This window comes from Fistularia commersonii, chromosome 29 (assembly GCF_037954325.1).
Source record: "Fistularia commersonii isolate RoL2024-O1a breed Wild chromosome 29, RoL_Fcom_v1.0, whole genome shotgun sequence".
In the NCBI taxonomy this organism is placed as follows: domain Eukaryota; kingdom Metazoa; phylum Chordata; class Actinopteri; order Syngnathiformes; family Fistulariidae; genus Fistularia; species Fistularia commersonii.
The window spans coordinates 6,389,210-6,414,200 of record NC_141312.1 but is presented as its reverse complement, the minus strand read 5'-3'; the positions used below and the strand labels follow the sequence as shown (position 1 = coordinate 6,414,200).

General features: G+C 44.8%; 1 protein-coding gene across 2 annotated transcripts in view; it reads left to right on the top strand.

Moving 5' to 3' along the window:
- Window positions 1-24,196, top strand: part of crebrf (creb3 regulatory factor) — a 31,853-nt gene extending 7,657 nt beyond the window's left edge. Inside the window, exons 3-12 of one of the 2 annotated variants that reach the window (XM_086177101.1) lie at window positions 4,318-4,365; window positions 4,476-4,578; window positions 5,779-5,904; window positions 7,683-7,858; window positions 9,798-10,969; window positions 11,070-11,267; window positions 11,860-12,049; window positions 12,178-12,251; window positions 12,444-12,563; window positions 13,692-24,196. In XM_086177101.1, the coding sequence (XP_086033227.1) occupies window positions 4,570-4,578; window positions 5,779-5,904; window positions 7,683-7,858; window positions 9,798-10,969; window positions 11,070-11,267; window positions 11,860-12,049; window positions 12,178-12,251; window positions 12,444-12,563; window positions 13,692-13,810 (2,184 nt within the window). In that variant the 5' untranslated portion in view covers window positions 4,318-4,365; window positions 4,476-4,569 and the 3' untranslated portion in view covers window positions 13,811-24,196. Of the gene's footprint in view, window positions 1-4,317; window positions 4,366-4,472; window positions 4,579-5,778; window positions 5,905-7,682; window positions 7,859-9,797; window positions 10,970-11,069; window positions 11,268-11,859; window positions 12,050-12,177; window positions 12,252-12,443; window positions 12,564-13,691 lie in introns of both variants that reach the window. The other variant, XM_086177100.1, reaches the window with a different exon arrangement.
- Window positions 24,197-24,991: the final 795 nt, after the last annotated feature.

Below are 24,991 nucleotides of genomic sequence, written 5' to 3'. Positions count from 1 at the left end.
TGTAGTTTCTGCTGTCACGACTCTTGGTTATTGGAAATGAGGGGGGATTTTTTGTGACTTTTGGCAACTCGGTTGACTAATCTTTCAACCGTGACCTGCCCTCTGTTTGTTGCGCCTAATAATGAATGACTCGATGAATTAAATATTAAAAGCCCAGAGATGAGCACAAAAATGTGCGTCTAGTTAATATCAATACTCTCCGCACAGTCCGGACTAATGGCGTTACATGATCGAAGAGATTCTCACACATGTTCTTTTTTGGTTCTCTGTTGGGATTAGGGCCCGGCTGGTTATCAGTAGACAACTCATTCCAAATCAGGTCCTGGTGATTGGCCTACTTGGATCACATCCAGTGTTTTGAGGCAGAGAATGTGGGCTGTTTGCATGATAGTGGAATTATGAGTCGGAGCTGCGCAGCCACAACACAAACCCCCGCTTGAGTCAAAACTCTAAGCACCGGGGCTGGATTGAAATGTGATGCTGAAGATGAGGATTTTCATACTTTTCCAAGATAAAGTTTCTTATGTTGTGAGAAAGTCATTATCACTTGTAGCCATGTGTCATGGAGCACCAATGTCTTGATCTTACCCTTTTCTTTTTTTTTTTCTCAGTCAAATTCTCCAACATTTATGATTGACAATTTTTGGACTTTTTGAAGCATAATGACAGCAACGCAAGAAAGCAAAACAGTTATTGGATTTTTGGGCAAGGATGTAAACAGTGGAATGTGCTCCTTGTTTTGTATTGTGAAATTATTCTTAGAAGGCTGTTCTGTGTAGCTAACAGCTGTTAAGATATGCTTGATATTCTTTTATACAATACCACCCTAGTGATATCTGTTTGTCTCCTGCACAACAATTTGATGTATCCATTAAATGATCCTTATCATTCATATCAGCAAACCAACAAATTAGTATCATATGAGTAATGTTCTGTGCAGAATATGACAGGCTTTTTGATGATACGGTTTATAGAATCCGCTCTTGACATTTGCTGGTTCTCCGCTGCAAGCACAGAGACTTTTTTTTATTTTTAACGTGAAATCATCCATCTCAAAGCGTATTTCGCTGTCTTCCATCACTTACCCGATGTTTTCAAACACAGAAAAAAAACAAAGCGGCCCTCCGTGGAGTCCATTTTGAGATTATCATTGCAGTCAGCCGCATGTGTGAATCTGACATCCGCACAGGAAACGGCTCATTTACATTTTGGGTCTGCTGAAACCAGAGTGTCAAACTTAGCTGTCGATGAGAGCCCTGATGAGTACAAGCACGGTTTGTTAGTTGTCCCACGGGAGGGTTGATGTGTTTGTGTTGTGGCCATGACCGAAGCGGCCGCGGAACGATATAATGGTTCAATCAGAACTCAAATCAGATGACTGTGAGTGAGGGCAGCAGGCTTACCATTGTTTCAGGCTCGTGTAAAACCGTCCTCCCCTGCCCCCCTCCCGTGCATTTCTGAAGTGTAATCATGATGCTGCAAAAAATTTGTGCTGTTGTGCAACTCCTGCCCTCATGAGTTTCCTTTGCACATCTTTCATGAGCATTGCTGAAAGCTATGGTGGGATTATCTGTCTTACAATTCGATAGAAACATAGATTGCCTTTAACAACTTCAAAAGGAGCAGAAATAGGGCATTCTCGACCTTCTCAGTCACTCAGTAATCCTAGGCCAGTGTTTTCAAACCATTTTGACCCTAAACCCTTATAAATTGTATGAGGGCTAAAAGAAAGTTTTTTGTTTTTTTTATTGCTCCTCTGAGCCACCCAGGCCTTTTATAGGTTGCCAGGCTTAGTCATAAATATCCAGCTGTACATCATAACCTGTTTCAGCTACACAGCACCAAGTTGGATTATATAAGATTCTGCTCCTGTGAAATGTTTTGGCAGCTTCGCCTAGATGGGTGAGGAGCGTCGCGGTGTGCTTCCCCATGCCTTCCCCAGCACTGCCGCTGTGATTCTTGTGTTCAGGCTGTTACCGCACATGCAAGTGTGAGAGGACCCAGCTGCTCGGGAAAGAAGCACGCAATTCAAATTTTGGATGTCTTACCTGCTTGATATCCAGACTTTTTGCGCATCAAAAGTGCTTTGCAGTCAAACGCCAAAACCCACGCATGGGTCGGAGTTTGCCGGCATCGCCTGCACAGTTGCCGATTCGCATATTTGTGGTTTATGCAACTTCCTGTCCCCGCATCGATTGTATTGGCAGACAGGCTGATTTCAGAGGTGAAAAGTTTAAGCGAGTGACTCTGCAGCCACTCAGAGGAAAGGACATCGTTCGCCAATCCCAGGCGAGTCGGGTTGGTTTTCGGTTTTGCGAGTGTGTCAGCTGTTCGCAGCAGGGGTCATGTCTCCATGTGGATTTTCATTTATTTGCTTTGCAAAGGCAGCCGAGGGACGGCGCATTAGACAGCGTCTTACGGGCATTGAGACCCACAGGAAAGTGAAAGTGTTGCAAAGGCCACTTCGGGAACCAGTCGTTACCATGTGAAGATGTTGCGTGTGATGCAGGGGAGATCTGTGAAATGGGTTCTCATGGAAAAGACGATATACACACACACACACACACACACACACACACACACACCTGACAGAGCTGATGTGTGTCAAAGGCTAATGGACTTGGTTTTGTTAGCGACTGGACAAAAGGACAATGACAACCATTGTGTAAATCATTTAGATGCTCACAGACAAACGCATTACCCGACACTGCCACCGTGAAACTGTGTATCAACAATTCCCGTGTTGTCCTTTTTTGATCGGTGAGCTTGAACACACTTGAATACTAGAAGTAGGACTCATTTCTACGTTTTAGGGATCTCTGATGCTGGCCATCAGAGATCCACAAAGCTCGGAATGGTCTGACATTTCTTAACTCCCTGTGGGCATATTCATGTGAGAGAAATATCCTTGACACAGACGTCCTCTGAGCCATCAGGGAGGTAAATAAAAGGACATGGGACAAGATGGCGTCCACAACAAACAGTTGCTAGGAATGTAATGTTTTGGACGAGCTCGGTGTTGACATTATAGGCCGTCCAGCGCTGGAGAGGCAGAAGGCGATGTGGAGGCAAACAGGACAAGAAGCAACAAGGAAGCATTTTTAGAAGCACTAGAGCTATGCTTCTTAAGATACAGAAGCTATTTATGCGGCAAACAAAGGCCTGCTTGTTGTTGTCCTTGAGGAGGACCCGTAAATGCAGAAAAGGGGTAGGGACAAGTTCTGATCGGAAGACCGTAAGTGACCCAGAATTTCAAATACCCTCCCCGTTTTCAGATTCGAGGGAAACGCGTGTGACCTGCAATACAGCGCGGTGTTATCGGGCCCCGTGAAATCACTTTGAATTTAACTGAAGCTTCTCTGACCATTTTCGTGAGCTAGACCTTGGCAGGTCTGCAGCGCGAGATTAACCAAACACTTTTTATCACGATGGAAACAGTTTTCCTTAAACGTGATAAGCCCGTTCTAGGCTCGCCCTGACATTTGCAAAATTGCTGTCAGTTACCCACATAAAATACCAAGGTTGGGGGTCTGGCACTGACAGTAAAACTTCATTCATGAAATTGCAGAAGAAGAACTCTGAGAGCTCATACAACGATGATCCGCTCTCAGAACTAGAATGGAATCAGATGTTTATGTTATTCGGTTGTGTAACTAGTGGTACCAAAGGTCCTGAGAAAGCCGGGAACCAGGAAAAAAAAAGCGTCCGTTCGATGAATGCCATCTACTGCGCACACCGCCGTGCGCAAGAGAATGGTCAAACAAACAAATAAATAAATAAATAAACAGTCTGACATGTAACCCGATAGCTGGAAGCGTCTCACCGAAGTAAAGAGATCACGACCGCAACTGGAGGGGCAAGATGACATGCGAGTTTTTCCGAGCGGTGGCGAGGTCCGGGAGAGGCGGTTGAATCGGGACGGGACGGCGCTTCTCAGTGTGTCACTGCCACGGGAAGTCACAGGCATCCGGCGGTCGCGGCTCTCCTGAACTGGAGAGTCGGCGGTCTACGGATCACTTTGCACCGCAAAGTTCTTCATTTCAACATGTATTTTGGATGCACTCATTCATTGATCTGCGCATGACCCATAAACGGAGTATTCCAAAGACCCTGCAGAGTGTTACAGACAGTCTCCCCTGCTCACACTCATTTCGTACAATACGGCTCCATGACTTTGTTGCTTTTTGCTTCAGGCTTATCAAGATGCCGTATCTCCCTCTCTTTTGAGTGTGATTGTCAGAAACCCCTCCGAACTGCTGACACCCTGTTTCTTTTCCCGATCCTAATCGTCCGTCTCCTTCTCCTCTCCAACCACAGACCTGAAGCTGACAGAGACCCACCTCGGATCACGACAGAGCAGACCAGGTTGAGCCCACTCGCTGACCCCCCCCACCCCCACCCCACCCGTCCCCACTTCCCCCCCCAACCCCCCTTCAGCGCCGCAGCCCCCAATCTGCATCTGCCTCCCTCAGCAGTGACTTACCGTGCCGTTCGAACGAGCTCAGACCGCTGGGACTGAACAGGAGGCCCAGAGGTTCCCCCCACTGGAGCTCGAAGCTGTGCCTGGCAATGCCTCAGGTAAGAGCGGCGCCTTGTCTCCCTTTGCAATTGGCTGCTCTTTCAAATACTCACAAAAATCCGTCAGTTTTTTTTTTTCCTCAAGGGCCTAGATAATACGGATAAAGGAGTCAGCCTGAAGCTGTAAAAAAAATAAAAAATAAAGCAGTTTTCACCAAGACTAAAGACTTTGACGTGGCTATTAAACTATCTTTATGATAGTTTCTCCAGGCTTGGCATTAATAAGAAAATGCGCTACTCAAAAAAATCTACAAAGTCAGTGAACTGAGCGGGCAAAGGAGGTGCTTGGCAACGGGCAACATCTGAGATGGAGGTTTGCGACTAACGTCCGGTTCACCGTCGGGTCTGAAGATCCCGACCCAGCAACCGGCCACCGGGACAGACGTCGGTTAAAGGTTAACCGGTGAACTCCTGAATCTATTTTTGGGAAAGAAGAAATCTTTCGACTTTTTTTTTCTTCGAGTATTTTTCTTTTTCTTTGTGGCACTAAAATAAATGGACCTATTACACAGACAGTCGCAGGACAAGATGATGTTGGCCCCTAAAGAGGGTTTCCCTCTCAATCGATGGTGCTCTTGTTTTCCACTCAGCTCTGCACTGATCTTATTATCAACCTTATTAGACCCTGCAGGGACACAAAAGTCAATTACTCAATGATTTGTTGTATAATTATGATCATACAGGAAAATACTGTGTTAACTTCCTGACTCCTGTTTTGCTGACATAATATTCAGATTTGTTCTAGCCTTTCCTTTTTTTTTTTTAAGTAAATATTTTTTCTGGTAAACCCATGTGACCCGCAGCAAAATCTTCGCTGTACTCTGTCAACATCAAAAACGCTCGCCACAAATTTAACCAGAAGATCGACGCCACAGCACTGAAAAGGTTTCATGATCTCAGGTCGAATAAATCGTGGTTCCCCCGACCCCCTTCCCCGCCCAGAACACGGGAAAGTCCCAGAAGGACCGACCTGTGAAAAGAGGAAAGGAAAAAAGGAAGTGGAGTTCTTAAACAAATGTGTGCTTTATTAGGTGCAATTTTGAAAAAAGCAAGACTACAAAAAGGTCAACCCTGGTTGTTGGATATAATGTGATGTCCATTAATGTTTACTTACTTCGCTGTGTGTGTGTGTGTGTGTGTGTGTGTGTGCGTGTGCGTGCGTGTGTGTGTGTGTTCGTTCGTGCATGTGACTTTTTGCAGCCCAGCGTCAGTGGGATGGAGCCTCCCTTTGGGGACGACTTTCAGAACTACTCCTTTGCTGACCAGGCCCTGACCAGCACCGAGCTGCTCGCCAACAGCTCTGACCCAGATTTCATGTATGAACTGGTAAGTGTGCAGGCACACACACACACACACACACACACACACACACACACACGCGCGCACAGAAACCGTGGCCTCGCTAACCACTCTTTGAGGCTGGCTTTTCTTTCAAATCAGTCACAGCTGCTCACGCTGCCTGCTACTGACTAGCTTTCAAGTGAAGGATCTACATTTAAAGGTCAGAACCAGATAATTAGGTAATATAATCGATTAGGTGTGGGAAATAAAAGAAAAAAATGGAACTACACAGATGAAATCTTGGGGTTCTATAATATCGATTTTGTCAGTCGGAATCTGATTTGAGAACCGATGGCTGTCAACGACTGCTTCCTGTTTATCTGTGTCGAACCACAAAACAGGAAATTCTAGTGCAATTTAAACCCTCTTAACCACGTGCCGTGTGTTGCAAACAGAAAAATGAAAACGTTTCACAGACAGCCGGTTGCGCAGGCAGACCAGAACGTGCACGGCCGTCATGCCTTTCTGTTAAGCCCTCAGTGTATTCATTAGGCCCTAACTCCATCCCTGTAGCGTGGAGGTTAATTTCACAGCAGGGCTGAGCAGCTCATAGACGTGCACACACAGCCTTGCTGTCCTTGTTTGTGTTGAAACGTTCCAATTCTCACAAAATGATATCTAACATTTTTAGAGTAAGACTATTTTTTTTTTTTTTTTTTTTTTAAACTCATTCCCATTGGTAAACGGCAGGGGAGTATTCTGCTTCTCTGGGCCTGAGCTCTTAGCTTTCCCCCTGCTGTCAGAGGGGATTTTATTTTCACGTCAGCAAAACCTTCTCAGGCAACCCGCTCGGCTGCTTGCTTGCTGTCTGAGGCAGCAGATTGACACCGGCCAGGTGATGCGATGCCGTTCACCTGTTCCCGCCCACACCGTCAGCTGCAGCCGCCCCCCCAACCTCTCCTTCTGCATTTGCTGTCAGTTCTAACCATAAAGTAACACCTTAAAAAAATGAAAGTCTAGTACAAATTGTCCTAATTGACTATTCGCAATGGCAGATCTGTTTATGCCTTTTCATCCGTTCCCCACCTGTGGCTGGACAACAACAATATACCGTAGTTTCCGGACGATAAGCCGCAACTTTTTTCACGTAAACAACGATGCGGCTAATATATGGACCTTTGGGGGGAGCTAAGGAGCTTCAAGCCGCTAAAACATTTATCCTCGTCACATCGGACTGATGAAATGACCGGGAAATTCTGTGGCCGTTCAACTCCGATACCGAAAAGACGACTTTGACGGTTTTAGTGCGCAGGAGGAAGCCTGAGATAGCAACCGGGTAGCCGGTGCGGCTTATATTGAGGTGCGCTCAATAATCCGGAAATTACGGTATTCTGTATTCTACATTCATTCATTCATTCTTTGTATCCCAGCTGTCATTAAGCGGCCACAGGGCCTCATACAGATACAACCATTCACTCAGTTATTGACAGATTCGGGGTCTCCAAAATATCTTCTACATGTTTTTTGGATTTTGGGAGGAAACCCACACAGACACAGGGAAGAACATGCAGACTTTGCAAAAAAAGGTCAAACCAGGGGACCTTCACTGTGGCATCCATGTATCTTTAATTTTTGCAAAAAACTGAAAAGCTTCTCATTCAGATTGTTTCCTGTTTTTATCTTCAAAATTACCGTTCCATCTTTTAACCGGTGAAATTAATAAATCGCTGGTGCCCCCCATGTTTGCCCTGTGGAACATCAGAAGCCACATGCATTGTTAATCTCAAGAAGTGAACCGTCTCACACACCGTGACTCCCACCAGGACAGAGATATCACCCATCGGCAGAGCCCCTACAGAGACAGCGTGGCGGGAGTCGGGGATGGAGGCAAGGAGGCCGAGGGCTGCGTGGACCAGCTCATGGGACTGGGCGAGTCCGAGACGGTCTGCAGCAGCTCAGCTTTCGAACAGTGGGACTCTTACTGGGAAGACCTCACCAGGTACTGGATGGTTTATTTATGAGCTGCGCGGCCTATTCTTAGATCAATATACCTACCAGGTGCGCTGTGACTGTGTGTGTCTGTTGGATGAAAAAGTCTGGTCTCAAATGCAGGCTCTTTCGAAAACACAGGTTAACACAAAGATAACACAATCAGAGAGACATTCTACACACCGATGCTTTTCTAAGATTCCAACATCGTCAAGTGTTTTTTTTTTTTTTGTTTTTTTTTTTAAAAAAAGAAGAAAAATTCTGGAACGTAATCTCAGTCTGTGAAAAATGTCAAGAAATGGGCTTCGCTTTTTGCCCGAGGCGGTTACTCGAGATAAAACCCATACGAGCATCAAGCGGCTTCACTCCTCACAGCATCCGTTAATGATTAATACACCTTTTAGTTAAAGCCAATTAATTTTCTGTCGGTGGGGACGGATCGATTTTTGTGACTAATTGCCTGAGCAGCGGCTTTATCGCGTAGCTTAAGTCAATAAAGTGGGCTCTGGAGCAGAGGAGGAGGAGGAAGAGGAAGAAAAGGAGAAGGAGGAGGCTGTGCTCCCTGTGGTTCCACATCACGTGGGCTTCAGTATAACTGACTTTACGAGACAGGACAGGTGCTCCGAGGTTTTATTACAGTCAGGTTTTCCATGCGCGGCCAGTCGTCACCGAGGCAGTTCATCTCTGACGCAGACGTGACGGCTGATGTTTTCATTTTTTTTTTTTAAACTCATGACAATTAAATGATTTTTAAGGGCCCGGTGAAGGAGACAGCATCAGGCGGTGATGCTTGCTTGGTTGTGCCCTGCAGCTCACGTGAAGCCTTAGAGGGCTGCTCAGTCTCAGCAAACAGCCTCCAAGCCTGGTTGCACTTGCATCTTGAAATCACAAGAGACACTGCATCATTTGGCTATTAAGTGAGCTGTTCTTTTACCTCTTACGACCACTTTGACAAGCTTTACTGGTTCGGGTTTAACCGCGATACACTTTTATATCAATTACTTTGGCAGCTACACATTATTTGTTGATATTACAAAGCCTCACCTGTTACAGTTGTTTCACTTCAGGAGTCTACAAAATGGAAAAGACCTTGAGACACATTCTTATCAACTAAAATATCAACGAGATCTAATTGTTTTCTCTAACATTTTAATATGATACAATCTAAAGCAGGGGTGGGCAACTTTTTGGGCTAGTGGGCCACATTTATTATTTAATTTTTATGCACGAGCCAACAAGGTGTCATGTAAATTGAACCAAATGGAAATTGCAATTTCAATATTTACATTTTTGGGCATTTTATATTAACTTTAAAATCAGTAATTATTCTAAATGTACCAATATTACTTTGTATGGAATCATCCTTTCTAAATTAAACAAAAAGAAAAAATAAGGAGTTTGTAAATTCGATATGGATTGAAAATATTCAAAGAAAATCGTTTGGCGGGCTGGATCAAAAAGCAAGACGGTCCGGATGTGCCCCGCCGGCCGCAAAATGCCCGGGTCTGATCTAAAATGATAAATTATCACGCGACCAATTCTATGCGCCCCCGTGTGTTCATAGTGCGGCAGTCGCTGACGTTTGCAGTATGATCTCTGTCCCCACAACGTTCGGGGTATTCCTGGTAAAGTTTAAAACTTGGCGGGTCTCCGAGAAGTCAAATAAAGAGACAAAATACCATCAATCAGCAGTTTCAAACTGCTTGCTAAGAAAATACTCGTGCATTCAAGCACATATTAAAAAAGACGAATCGTATGTATCTTAACACTGATAATAGTGAAATTGTGAATAATACATATCATGTTATAAGAACTTTGCAATGTTATAATGTTACTAATTCATGAGTAATGACCAGTGTCTAAAAGTACTTTTCCCACAGGCCTTGATCGCATGTTTTCTCTCTAAACAGAACTGTCTGTGATATTTCCTGCGTGTCTCTGCCGGACAGATACACACGGCTGGCCAGCTGCGACATCTGGGGCACCAAAGAGGTGGACTTCCTCGGACTGGACGACTTCTCGAGTCCCTACCAGGACGAGGAAGTGATCGGCCGAACCCCGACGCTGGCGCAGCTCAACAGCGAGGATTCGCAGCCGGTGTGTGAGGCGTTGTGCCCCCCCGCCGACTTAACCCTGGCCGCCCCTCCGGCGCCGCTGCCCCAGCTCCCCTGTCACAGCAAGAGACCCCTCATCCCAGGCCAAGGCTTGGGCGCCGGTATTGCACGGCCCTCCCCGAGCTCCACCTCCACCTCCCGCCCCGCGCGTAACCTCCTCCCAGACTTTCCAGAAGGCTCCCAGAAAGCCACCAGGCCCGTCCCCTCCAGCACCGAAACCATGGCCAAGACGCAGAACCACTTGGCGTTCAACCCGGAGCCGACACTCTCCCAGAGCAAGAACCAGGGCCGCGGAACCAAAATGGCAGCTTCGTCCTCCATCAGCTCTGACTTTGTGCGGAAGGCGAAAGTCCGCGTGAGTGCCGCGCAGAGAGCCCAGCCCGACGCGCCTCCCCAGGGCGATTTTGAAAGGCCCGATCCCCCCCTGCCTCTCTCCCACGCCCAAGACGAGAAGGCATCCACCTCAGCCGGCGCCGCCCTGGTGGGACTTCCGTGCGGCGCAGTGAGCGGCTCCGGCAGCTTTGAGAGGAAGGCGGAGGGCCCCGGGAGGAGGGACATGCCAGTAACCTGGTGTGCTGCAGTGCCTCAGCTGGTGGAGGCCAGCCAAGACCTCGAGGGCTGCAACTCGGGGCCGGCGAGCAGCGTGGAAGGTGTGGCGGGGGCGAGCGGTGGCAACGGCGGCGGCGGCGGAGGCGTCCTGGTCATCGAGGGAACGGAGAAGAGCAAGGAGGAGGAACACAACTACTCTCTTTTCCTGACCCGCAACAAACTGGCCAGCCGAACCCACTCCCAGCTGGAGGAGGAGGAAGAGGAGGAGGAAGAGGAAGAGGAGGACGCGGAGGAGGAGGAAGAAGGAGACGGGTTGGAGCTCGACGACGAGGACCACGATGAGGGTTTCGGTAGCGAGCATGAGCTGTCCGAGAACGAGGAAGAAGAAGAGGAGGAGGAGGACGAAGACTACGAGGCCGACAAGGACGATGACATGAGCGACGCCTTCTCAGAGCCGGGTACGAAACCCCCGGAGCCTCCCGACTCCGCGGAGCCAGTAGTATCGGTATTTTCAAATAACCGCCTCGCATTTTTTCCTCCCCTTCCGCCCCGCACCAGGCTGCGACGTGGAGCTGATGGACGACATCAAAGGGCTGACGGCCGGCGTTTCCAGCCGGAAGCGAGGAAAGCGCCGCTACTTCTGGGAGTACAGCGAGCAGCTCACCCCCTCCAAACAGGAACGCATGCTGAAGCCATCTGAGTGGGACAGACACACGCTGCCTAGCAACCTGTACCAGAAGAACGGGCCTCTCCATGGTATGCAAGCACACACACACACACATATAATCCACCCATCTTCTTGTTCAGCCTATTTTGCCTCACAACTAGAGTTATAGACGAGGGGATGGTGTGTCTTTTACCGGGTCCCAAACCTCTACAATGCTATATTATAACTAATGAGCAAGGGTAATTACAACTGCAATTCTGAGATTATTGGTGTTTTTCCCAGTGCAGTTTGTTTTGGGTATCGTAATAAGTGAAAATCAGGAGTCAGAATGAAAGCGAGTGATCCGCGTCACACGTCTTCATCGTCTGCTATGAACATATTTAGCGACAGATTTGCGAAGCGAAAGCTGACAACTCATTTCAGTTCAATTAAAAAATGATTTGTTTCATGCTCCACAGTTGTTTACAGAACATTGAAAGAGTCATTCATTAGCCGATGTTTTATAGTCTCTCCCCGGGATCGCAATGATTTATTCTGTCTGAGAGATAAATTGGTAGTGTATCGAAGTGGAAGCCTCGTGTCATCTGTTGAATCAGCTTTTGATCCGACTCAATCCCGACTCCTCAGCTTACAAGTCTAAAATAGCAGTCTCGTCTTGCCCCCCTCCCCTTTTCCCAAAAGGGAAGTACATGCTGAAGAAATCTCGCCGCACCGACGTGGAAGACCTCACCCCCAACCCACGGAAGCTGCTGCAGATCGGCACCGAGCTCCGCAAACTCAACAAAGTCATCAGCGACCTGACACCCGTCAGCGAGCTGCCGCTGACGGCGCGGCCGTGGTCCCGCAAGGAGAAGAACAAGCTGGCGTCCAGGTAAAGCACGCAAGCCGTTTGGAGATGCCGGAGTCGACCCATCATGCTCAGCCTGGTTGTTACCCGCTGAGATCTTTTGGATCGCGATTGTGTATGTCCGCTAACAAACCAAACGCGCTGTGTTGCAGAGCTTGTCGTTTAAAAAAGAAGGCCCAGTACGAAGCAAACAAGGTGAAGCTCTGGGGACTCAGCACAGAGTACGGTACGTCAACTTTGTGCTCATATGATGTGATAATGTCTTCACATCAGTAGTATGTGTTAAAGTAATCATATTGATAATAATATTCATACATCTACTATCCTGCTCCTGCCTTTCGCAGCACAGCTTTTTTAAATCGGACATCCGATCAGTATTTTCCTGCCGATTGAACAATGTTCACGTGTCCCGTCGCAGATCGGCTGCTGTTCGTGATCAACACCATCAAAGAGGAGATCGTGGTACGAGTAGAGGACTCATTTCCCCGCCCGACCAACATGACGGACACCTTGGAGAAGCTCATCCAGGAGACGCTCGGTGAGGATCGCGCCGTCGCCTTACCAAGCAGGGTGATTGGATTGGCAGCAACTTAAAATTCCCTCAACGTTAGTCCCGGTCCCGAACTGACTCCTGTGTGTGTGTGTGTCGGCTCAAACCGAAGGGAATCCAAGCTTGCTCGAATCTCTAAATCGCTAATTCACTCTTTGTGACTAATTCTCCGCAAAGGAAAACGTGGCGACAAAGGGGCGACGGTATTTGGTCAAAGCGTCTCTTTTCGCACAGGAAACGCTCGGAGCAGCAACCTCTGGCTCGCGGAGAGCGAGTGGCACAGCAGAGGAAGGAAGTCTGTTTTGTTGCTCTTTTCCTGACTTGTTGCTCGCTGAGGCCTCCAGTTTTGGTCGGGACCGAAGCACCCCTGAGCACGAAAAGTCTCAAAAGCGCTCAAATAATAAGCTAAAATCAGAATGCCACCGCTGGATGTCGCAACGGAGCCGACTGTTTCCATCCAGAGGAAGCTGTGTTGGAATGTAATGCACTTTTGTGAACATTCTTGCCTATTTCCTGTTTACCATTATTTTTTCACATCTGCAATGCCCCTTACAATGTTAATATTCCCTCGCTCGTGCAAAAGCGTCTCCGCATTCAACCAGTTTTAGCACTTAGCCTTAGAAATCCTTGTAGCTTTGCATACACGCAGTGGCGCGCTAATAATACATGAAAAATGTGCAAAGAGTATTAATAGAAAGAATATTCAAATCAACGATATAGACACAAATAAAGAAAGACTATATAATATAACACAAAATGTAAAAATATAAAAAATAAAAGGAATGCTTTGTGCAGGGAATGGTTTTAGGTGTTACAGGTATGGATAGTGAAAACGATAATAAGTTAATTGTCCTGGAGAATGTATAAATATAAATTTGCACGGGTAAGAGTGGTAGTGCAAAAAAAAATAATTAGGATGCCTGTAAACAGCATCTACGCCGCATTGTGCTACTTTCAAAGACACGTTTGTGTATTTTTGGTGTGTGTTGGATATCCCCCCCCCCCCCGAAATGTGTAGTGACGTGAGCGTTTCGACGTCGTGAAAAAAAACCGTGACAGCCCGAGTCTTTAACGACTGATGAACCTTTGCGCTTGTCCCTGTGTTTGTGTGCTCAGTGGCGCCTCCTGTCGCGGGACAGACATCGGACTTCGTCAACAAGATCTTGGAGAACACAGGACGCGGCGACCCCACTGGCGGACTAGTCGGCCTGCGAGTACCCACCTCCAAAATCTAGACGTACAGCGGTCCACTGAGAGGAGTGGACTATATATTACCACCGTGCTGTCCCGTTGTAACTATGCTCCCTCTGCATGCCCCTCCCACCCAGAGTACATGCACATTTTTAGTCACACAAGCACACATACCACTCCCCAGTGTGTATGTATGTGCGCTTGTTTCAGCCATGCAACCCGTATGGCGTACACCTTAGCTTTTGTCTCCGCGCACCGCGTGCGGAGCCACTCTGTCACTGTCTCCCCGCCCGTCGTGAGCGTGTGATGGCTAAAGTGTCTCCCAGGGCAAGCGGTGGTTATGTGTTTAGCTAACAGCGCATCCTAGATCCAGTGGCGAGTATTAGAGTGGCAGAGCGTTGCACGGGACAGGTCCCGCAGGAGGCGCCGCTTCCTGTGCGGTGCCTGTCCGGGTCCGAGACGGAGACAGTCACACGAGCGTAACCACTGGAATGCTTTCACACACGTGAGGAAGAAGTGTTACATGAGCAAACTAAGCGAAAGGCTTCAAAGAAGTTCCAGTTATTTCCCAGCGGAGGTTCAAAACCGACGCAAACAAAAAAAAAAAAAAAAGGATGTTTAATTGACTCACTCGGTAAAAGCACTTTGACGGTGACGGCTTCGGTCGCCGAGAGAGCTGCAGAGAGACAAAGCCAGATGCTTTCAGGCATTACGGGATGGCGGGAGATATTTTGCGGTGAAGGCCTAAATATGTCCACGCCATCTCGCCATCTGCCGCTCAGCTCTGCTGCTGTTAAGCATCTAGAATGCTCGAAACAAATCAAAATCATTAAGTATGTTTTTAAAAAAAAAAAAAATCAAGCGACAGGAATCCTGCTGCAAGTCCAAGACAAGAAGCTAACTGGCTAATCCAGAGAAGGCGAACCGAAGCAGCAGGAAGTAGTCGACTGCGGTGAGAGGACAGCACATGTTGTTCGGTGCTTTTTTTGTTTTTTCTTTTTTTGGTCGTTTTCTTTTTTTTTTTTTTTTTTCTTTTTTTTCTTTCTTTTTTTTCTTTTGCCCGGTGCTGGTTATAACTGGAGTGGGTAGTTGAAATGGGCATTTTGCCGGTAACGGAGCAGACCGTGATGAAGGCGACGGTGGTGACATAGAGGAACGTGATGACAGACAGCCGTCCGTCTCCTCTAAAGACGACTGTACATAAAGCGTCACTGAAAAAAAAAAAAAAATACGCGAAAAAAGAAAAAAACAGCACCGGCTCCCCTTTTTGTACAGTAGAGATGACCAGGCTAACAGTTTGGTGTGTTCATACTAGTGTTTTGATCAGAGTTCTATTCATTGTGCCTTGTGTATGTATGCGTGTGTGTATTTCTGAGTCCGAGCGTGTGTGTGTCTGTGTGCGCGTGTGTGTGTGTGTGTGAGAGAGAGAGAGAGAGGGACTGAGAGAGACGAGATGATCAGTCAGAACTCCAGAGGTTCAACCGAGGAGCAGACTACTTTACACTGAGCAAGATCGTTAGTTTGCGTGGAGGGAGACGCCTGCGAGTGTTGTGGTGTATTTCAGTCGTTTAAAGATATTCTGAATGTACATAAAAAATGGAAGCTCTCGTTGCGTGATGCCACAGAGTCTGTGTATATAGGAGGGCTCTGCAATAGATTACTTATGGTTTTTGGTACTCTTGTCTTTGGGGATCGAGGGGAGGGTTAACAGATATTTTTTTGTTTTAGAGTTACAAAAAAAAAAAAATATTTGCACACTATATTTTGATTGTTTTTGTACCAAAGACACATGCAACAAAAATGGCAACCAGCCAGTTAAAGTAAGGTTTTGCACAGCTTACCTGACGCCGTATTGAATGTAAGAAATGTGGGAGGGTCAGGGAACTTCATAGAACTGTGAAATTAGCTTGGGTCCAATTCTGTACAGAAAAGGAACATTCATCCATTTTATTTTGTTTTTTATTTTTTGTTAAATCAAGAAAAAAATCAGTCCCCACCTATGGGCTTCCCCGGTAGATTTGTGGCGTAGGAAGCATTCATTCCTGAACAGATTCCTCCCCTGCACAAGCTCATTGTGCTTTTGGCGCTATCTAGGACTAAAAAAAAACAAAAAAAAAAACCCAAGAGCGCTAGTAGATAAGCTATGTTACATTTTTGCTTGTATGTTAAAATGTCACCAACAATAACCAAAACGTTATGTATTTCTGTTTCACTCGTTTCATTTCTGTATGTAGACCAGGTCTAGTGCTTTGACAAATTATTGTGTTTTTAAGTACTGTATATAGACGCATTCATTATGTATCTACCGATGGTGAAATGCCACTTTTCATGACAACTGATTCTATTTCAAGCATGACACATTTCTAATGCCTATCCTTACAACGAGAGAGTTAGAGTTCAGTGGGGGAGGGGGGAGGGGCAAAAAAGCTTCTTGTTATATTTTTATATTTTAGTGGTCTGCTAGCTCGGTGGTCTGGAGGTATTATTTGATCAAATATACAGAGGGACAGGAGGAAACTGTCAAACCCGATAGCCTGATTACCCCTCGGATTTTTCTTTAGCAAATCAGGCCTGGGTTTTATTTGAAAGAAACTCCGAAGGACGGCGGGGTTGTTTTTTTTTGTTTTTTTTTCTTAAGACGCGTGAGAAGCGTTGCAGTCGGAGAGCCAAAGCCATGCGACCCGAATCCAGCACACTGTCGGGCTGTCTTTACACGATGAAACTTTCACATGTTGCCGTTTGCACGAATCATCTCCATGCCTCTTGACCGTCACGTTAAGCTATTACAATGTTGTAAAAGGTCTAATGCGGCACCGCTGATTTCATAGTTTAGGTCTCGCTAGCTAAAAACATGTTTAACATGTAACTTCTATCCTCATAACTACATTTAAATCTTTGTCGTTTAAGTTTTTTCTCTCTCGTTTTGGCCAATTCCAGAATGTAAACTTTATCTCAAGGCAATGACAGCAGTGGCCAATCGAGACATAAATGACGCAATTTTGTACATATATGCCGTTATTTATGACATCGCAAAACGTCCAGGCGACCGTCGTCTCCTTTCAGCTGGACATTTTGGTAGGCCGTTGTATAAAAAAATCGTGTGGAAACAGAGCGCGTCTGCAGCCCGCGTTTTGACCCCAGGTTTTCAAGCAATGTAAAGTTGCGTTCCAGCGTGAAAAGTCAACCTCAGTCATGTGGAACTGAGTTTAGACAAGCTGACCCCCCCCACCCACCCCCCCACCCCCGAGACTGACACTGACACTGCTGCCTTTCAGCTTATTTTTTGGCCTCTTTTTCTTTTTTCTTCTTCTTTAAAAAGCTATGTTATAGTCACAACCACCGGAACACAAGCGCACAGTGCGGTCAACCTTCAAACAGCGCATGATGCTTACAGGCTTCCTCAGAGGAAACACTGTCATCCCCAGGAATTTCAGGCGGAGCGGACTCGGTTGGCAGGCAAAAAAAACGGCAGTGAGCGTCGGAGGAGGCTGGAGTTGACTTAGTTTGAGGTGGAGATGTTCTTCTTCCTGGAGAGAACTCTTGATTACTGATGTGTCTTTTGTTAGTTTGTTTTTCGTATCATGTGCTTGAATAACAGCCAGTGCTACACACAAACACAAACATACAAACACACACACACACTTATATATAACTTTTTTTTTTATTCCGTCTATAAAAGGGAGAAATGGTGCTTTTTCTGAAACTAGAATGATGATCCATTATTCTTATTTGACTATTTAGTCTAGTTGTAGCCTAATGACTTGCTCCCGTCCATAGCTATTTTCTTAGTAGTGATTTGTTTTTGTAAATAAAATAGACTATAAGTTAATATGTATCTTCTCAATGTTATAGATATATGTAAAGAATACTCTATCTTATATGTTTAAAAACAAAAGCACTTTGTCCAAAAAAAAAAAAAAAAAAAAAAAAAAGAGAAGCATTTTTTTCTTCCATTTGCTGCTAAAAGGCCTGGTGTGAATGCTGCAAGTGTACTTGACGACTACTTGCGAGGGCCAGTCTATCACCTGACTTGTCTAGGTCTGTATACTAGCAAGGGATAGGTCTACGGCCTGATGAGTATTTGTTTGATCTACATGCGTCCGGAGCCAGGCGATAATAAGAGGCGTGGTGCGGGGGGAGCGTATCGTTGCTCGGCTTCGGGTAGCCCGTCGTCCCGGATGAACCTGTTACTGTGACAGAATAGGTCTGCGTCCCGGTCGAGGGCCTTGTGGATATAATGTTTGTGGTCTTAAAAAAAAAAACGACAAAAAAAAAAAAAAAAAAAGAAAAAAAAATAGAGGGTTTTGATTCCAGGGCCCCTACGTTGATCCTGATGCTGACCCCCCTTGGCGTCTCGACTTCATTTGCCTTCAGTAGAGGTTTCCTATGGAAAAACTGATTCTGCTTTGACTTCCTCTTCAGGGTGATGTACAGTGTAGACACATTTCTCCAGAGAGCTATATTGTTATCATTTGTAAACTGATTTCTACTTGTGACTTAAATGAGGAGGGGGTTTAGCCTGGGGTGGCCAGGAAGAGCCCGTTTCGAAGACGTTGTTCCTGGCCGCCTTGGGGGAAGTTACTATATCACTGTACTGTATGGCAAGCCAATTACAAATGAAGACTCAATCCGGACACTTATTGCCTTCTTAAACAGCTTCTCACATACACACCGACTAAAATAAAACGTACGGACCGGTCAGTTTCCTCAGCCAACAACCCACAAACCATTCAGCCTGATCAACTCGAAACAACCTTGACTGAAGTAGCAGACAGAGAAAACACGGCTTCAAATGTTTTGACCTGAGGGAGAAAGTTTGAAGCAATTTCTTTTTTGTTTTGTTTATTTTGTAAATTTGCCCATGTCTGTAACGGGGGTCGACGGTGGTTTCATTAAAGGGCCGCTGGTTGACCGACAGTAGACTGGCGCAGATGAGAGGTGTGTGTGCGTGTGAGTGAGCGCGGGTGCGTGTGTGAGTGTTTGTGTCTTGTTGTCGATCACAAGGCTGGAGAAATTAAAGAAAAAAAAAAAAAGGAAAAAAAAAAAAAAAGAGAGTCCTCACAGGTTTTTACATTTAACATGATGGGCGCAAGCTGTGCAACTTTACATTCACACCAGGAGACTCTGTGGCATTTCAACAGTCAAAGGAAATGAGTGAAAATCCACGCCAGTAAAAAAAAAAAAGAAAAAAAAACACAAAAAAAAAAAAAACAACTATTCCTTATTCTTTTCATTTCTGGTGACATAAATCCTATACAGTCATTTAATGAAGCTAATAGAGTGTGTAACTTTGTGCTACTCTTGTCCAATAAAAGCTAAGTGGATCCGTAAAAGCTCTTCTTCAGCAAATCAGGGTAATATCTTTTTTCTTCTATTTGACATGCAATGACATATTCAATCAAAGGAAAGTATATTTATGTATTCCAAGTATGGTCGCCATTCTTTACTCTGTACAAAATATTGTGCGTGCGTGCGTGCGTGCGTGCGTGCGTGCAGGCGTGCAGGCGTGCGTGTCATGAATTGTTAAAAAATGTCAATCAACACGGGACGGGGCGCTCTCTTCACCAACTCCCGGGAAGGCCAACCGGCGTGTTTCGCGAGAATCCGCGAAGCTCCTCGGCCTCGCGTAGACCCCGGCTTTTTCTGACACGCAACACAGATTTTGACTCCGGATGGGATCCACAAGTGTTTGTCACATGGTGCTGATTACTTTCTCCTGAGAAGTAAACCCGAGATTCAGAACTGGTTTCCCTACTCAAAGCTACGCGCTGATCATCCTGTGACCCTCCCTCCTTCCCCCGAAATCGTTTCCACCGAGTCTCACTGTCTCCCGTCGCGCCAAAATGATTCCTGCTCTCGGTGGGGACTTTTGTTTGATATATGTTGTAAAAAACAAACACACACACACACACACACAGGTTTTCTTTGTAAAAGCGATGGCTACCTTGATGTGACAACACTAGCCAAAGTCGAAGACGAGCCAGATGTTTAGCCCGAGTGAGAATACTTGGGTCGAAAGCCCCTTTTTATCCCGTTTGAAGAAATACAAAAAAACGGAAAAAAAGCCCTTTCTTTTCCGAGACCACGATCACGGCCACGTCACTGGACTTTCTGCAGTTCAATTCAATTTGATATAATCCAGAAATTAGCCTTGAATTCCATTTGTAAAAAAAAAAAAAAAAAAAAATTGCGATGAGTCACAAAGCAAACCGAAAGATAATCACAAAGTTGGCACAAAAATGGAAAAAATTGAAAACTAGAATAAAAAAAAAATATTTTAATTAAATGGCAATCACAAATGCACTTTCGATGGCCTTAAATAACCGCTGATTATTTGAAATAGACGGAGAGACGATAAAAAGAAAGAAAGAAGATTACCCGAGGAGTAAAAACAATGTTGAAAACATGGAAGAAAATATTATATTAATAATTAATATTAATATTATTATATTATAGTCCAGCGACATTCGGCGAAATAAGCTTTATCAAAAATTCTGGTTGAGTGACAAGTGGAAATAAAGAGAGAAGGAATTGTCCCCGGCTCCCGTCGGCCGTGTTGTCCCATCTCGGAGTCTTTCTTTGAGGGTTTTTTTTTATTTTGTTTCCTCTCAGATGTTTTCCTGTGCTGTTTGAAACCTGTCGTTAACGTGTATGTACGGGCGATGTGCTTACTAACCTCACGATGATTCCTCATGTAAATCCGCTCCGTGACACAGTAGGAATACTGTTTTTTTTTTTTTTTTTTGTTTGTTTGTTTTGTTTTTTTTTCTTTTTTGCATGCTGACTCTCTTTGTACAAGTGAGAGGTTCAAGTGACGTCCCGAGAGTCAGTCGGATCAATCGTTGGAAAGTGTCTTCTTCATCAAAGTGTTGTTGCATGGCTTTTTAGGCTCTCGATTGAATGAAATTCATATTTGCTGCTATTGAATGAGCACAAAGACTTCTTTATTTTTCCTTTTTTTTTTTTGGTTTAGGGTTTCCATGACAATTATACTATATTATGACCTCCATCCCCTGTCACCCCCCCCCCACACACACTTTTCTTTTGTGCGATGGTCAAAAAAGACCCACACAGCTTCTCACCTTGCACTTGGTTTTTTCATATAAGGAGAACAATATTTTGAATATGATGCCTGCTGAACCAGGTGCCTTAATCAAATATACAAGAACACAAATCTGCACCTTCCGTCAGTCTGGAGGGGTTTTCCCCCCCGAATACACGAAAAAAGAGCTGGGTTTCCCAAAACTGACACCTGAAATGCAGTGTGACTCAAAGAGGAGAAGATTTTTTTGAGTTGGACACCCCAAGTCAATTTTTTTTTTTTTTTTAGCGTGTGTAGCTCCGCGTCTGGAAGTTTCACTCGAGAAAGACACACGTGGCATATCGGCCGAAAAATATCAACAGGGTTTTGGGAAGCCCGGTTCTGTTCAGAACACTTTCTCTGCCCACTATGCCACGTTATCGTGTTTTCTGTATCGGCCGCCGCTGCAGCTGCTACAAACTTTGCGGGTGTGTCTGCGTGGACAAGAGAAAACCTTACTTCCACTGTGTCCCAGGCAGAAGGGAGAGAAGGCCCCGCTTTTCCACTCCCGTGGCTTTCGATAATGTTGAAACCGTTTTTCTTTTACCCGTAGGGAGAAAAACAAAACTTTGCTATTATGAAGTGCCAGACCCTCCTTGAAGTCAGCATTGGTGCCGAGCTGGAGGTCCAGAGAGTAAAAAAAAATAAATAAATAAAATGAATAAATAAATAAAAAAAATGAGGAGGGAAACTGTGGTGCTAACCTGTCAGCAGCTGGGTGCTAACATGGCTAACGCCACAAAGGCGTATTAGCCATATTATTCCTTCTGCTGACGACTCCGGTCAGTCTTGTGTGCACGGCTGTGTGCAGACATAGCGAGGTATTACTGCTGCTGCTGCTGCTTTGCTGATGAATGTAGACTAGTCTTCCTCAGCAGGATCATTCAGACTGATCCAAGTGTTGTTCCACTTCCTGTCGGACGGAGGGAGACTTGTCATCAGGATCCAGAAAGATCATGAATGTCGTATCTTTTGTTTGGCTGCCGTCCTGCTTTTGTGTTTGAATTAATATTGCGGTGTAATATTTATGCTTCGACTCAGATGTTGCACGTTTAAATCTTGTTTTCAAAATTATAATTTATGGCCTTTTCTTTTCTGATCCCCTTGTTCGTACCTTTTATTTGTTTGACAATGTATTGTTTTCTACGTATCATTCATGAACCTGTAAGAAGTAGTTTTAATTCAGATTGCCCTTGTTTTGTCACAGTGGATGGGCTCATCCGTCAGCGTGAGCTTCACCGACAAGAGTCTAAAGTCACAATGCTGTCTCAAATGAGCTCCACCCGTAGGGTTATAACCCATTTATACTTTTAGAATTAAAATGCTGTAAGCCACGATACTACATTTTGTTTATTAAATGTATTTATCACTATTCATCTATGAAAACACAAATTGAAAACCTTAAAATTTGACCGTAAACTATGCAGAGGGATAAATCAGTCAGGCCACAAAGACTGCCTTTGCACTCCAAAGCTATGCTAAATATTGAGGACAATCAATATTCAAGTAGAAACATAAAGATTAATGTAACACCTAAGACACTTTAGATAACAAATTAAGATGCATACAAAAGAACAAATTAATGCAAAGTAACCAAATCAAACTGTAGATAAATCAAAATCCCACTTTTTACGCCTTGTGCGCCCCCACCCAAAAAAAAAAATGATTTCCATTTCTATTCAAAGCCATTCTGTATGAAAGTAACAAAAAGGTTATCGCATCGAAGTAATGCTTTTTCCTTTTAACCCCTCAGAATCTCCTTCCCACTTTCCCCCCTCCACTCCAGGTAGAAGGCTAGAGACGCATTGTGAACCGATGACCCTCGTGCTTGTGAAGTGTTGCGATATCGCAGGTCCGAGGCGGCCGGAAGGTTCGGTAGCGAACGGCCTCACGTTAGATATCGTCTTATTGGGACTCGCTGGGCCGCGTGGCCCAAAAAAAAGCACTTCTTATAATATCACAGCTCCACAATCCACTATCCGGCCCGAGTGTGAGCCACGGATGTCTCTCGTACCTGGAGCCAGAGGAGTTAGGAGTTGGCTCGCCTCCTCCGGCTCCGTGATTGGTCGGAATATCCCCCCTCCCCATCCAAAGAAAAAGATGAAATGTTATTGAAAACCTCACCGCTGCACCAGATGTTTTGTCATTTCTAGGTGCATTTTTTTATTTGTTTTTGTTTCCCCCATTCTTCTCAGAGGGGCTTTGGTTGGCAGTCGTCTTGTCAGGGAAGCTCCTTATAAATCCGGGGTCACTAAAGGCTGGTGGGCAGAGACCCCTGACCCTCCTCGTGGGAGGAGGAGGGGGCGTTCATTTCCTCTTCTATAAGACTGACCTTACTAAAGCAAACGTCAAAATAAAACACCCTCCGTAATAAAATCCAAACCCTCTCCCCGTACCCGTACGGACACAGCAATCGTCAAAACACTGCAATGACTTACAGTACATCTCCTTCCAGACTTGCCAAAACGCACGGAGACACTCAAACGCAAAGAAAAGCATCGGTTCAGTTTTGTTTTTCCTAATATGGATGAGAAAAACGGCGACAGACATCGATTTTTTTATAGGAAATCCATCGCAGTGCGAACATGTAGAGGATGTGTGAGGTATGGGTCACCCTGAGCTCCACAGCTACATGCCATTGTCTGATGCTTCTGGTCACGTATGGTAACTTATTTGACTTGATCAACAGCATGGGATCTTTCTGTAGTTAGTCCTGTGTGTGTTCCTCTTCCCAGTCTCAGTAGGAAGGCTGTAATTCATTGCTAAGTGCTCTATAATAGAACTCTTGGTGATTTTAGTTTCATAAAGAAGCAAAACCTGCAGAAAGTGTATCCTGCTGAAACTAACTTGATCCTCTCTTTAGCAATGACGTCTATATTTGTAGTTCACATATATGCCTGTTCAAATACAATATCTTGACAGTTGTTATATTTATGTTGTGTAATAAATGTCGTGCTGGGTTTATACTATTGTTTCAAGTTTTTCTTTTTGTTTTACATTGTTGTTGTTTTTTTTTTTTCCCAGAGGCACAGTGAGTGGCTTTATGCACAGGCGTGGAAATGTAAAATGTTTTTTTTTTCTTTTTTTTTTATGATTGTGATGTAACAACTCATTCTGATTCAGAGCTTCTGACAGTTCTAGTGTCTGGCTGCTCGACATCCTGCAGACACCTGCCCTGAATCTCTGTTGTGTTTTTGTGCCTCTCTTTCTTATTTTATTTTTATTTTTTAAATCATTCTTTCTCTGTCGGATCAGCCAGGAGTTGATGCCGCAGCTCTGCTTGTAACCACAATAGTCTGATTATGTTTATTGATTTTAATATCAAAATAATAAAACCATTAGCACCCCACCTTGGCTCCTTTGCGTGATGTAAGTGTAAGGAGTTGAATCCTTTGACAACCATGACCATCGAAAAAGATCTGCTAATAACTTTTACCATGACAACCTGATTTTTTAATTTTTTTACCTTTGAAACTTTCTGCAAAGTTGGAAATGGACCCTAAAATTTCGCAGTCTGGATTTTTATTTTATTTACACAGAGAAATGCCACTACGAAAAGAAAAAAAAGGCTCAGCTCGGCTTCATGTTGCCGGCATGCCGTCTCGTCATACAGGGGAGAAAATGTGCTCGGATGTATTTTTTTCCTGGTGTGGCAGTTGTCCTCCATAGAACTTTAACTGATCTCCCAGAATAAAAACCCTCATAGGTTATACACCAATACTGACATTTTAACTTTCCTCCACCAAAAAATCTTGAAATGAGTAAACTTGAATTGATAAGTTTTTTCTCCAACCTGAACAAAGACAAAAATCTGCAGGTCTGGGCATCTTTTTCTTCCTACGTGCTTTTTTAAAGAATGATCCATTTATCGTTAGAGACCATCAACCACATGCTCACTAGTTGACATAAAATGTTCCAGTTATTCTAGATAAGGAAGAAAGCTGTGTCAGTGTTTATCCATCTGATACACTCATGGACATGAACTAGCTTAATGTGGCAATATTTTCGGTTGAAAACATCAATGTGTGTGTCGGTATGTACTGAAATCAGGATTTACCTTAAAAACTGCAGAAATTTACTTATAATTGCCTCCAAATTGATTATTGAAAATATTCAAATTTTTTTAAAAAATCTGAATATTACA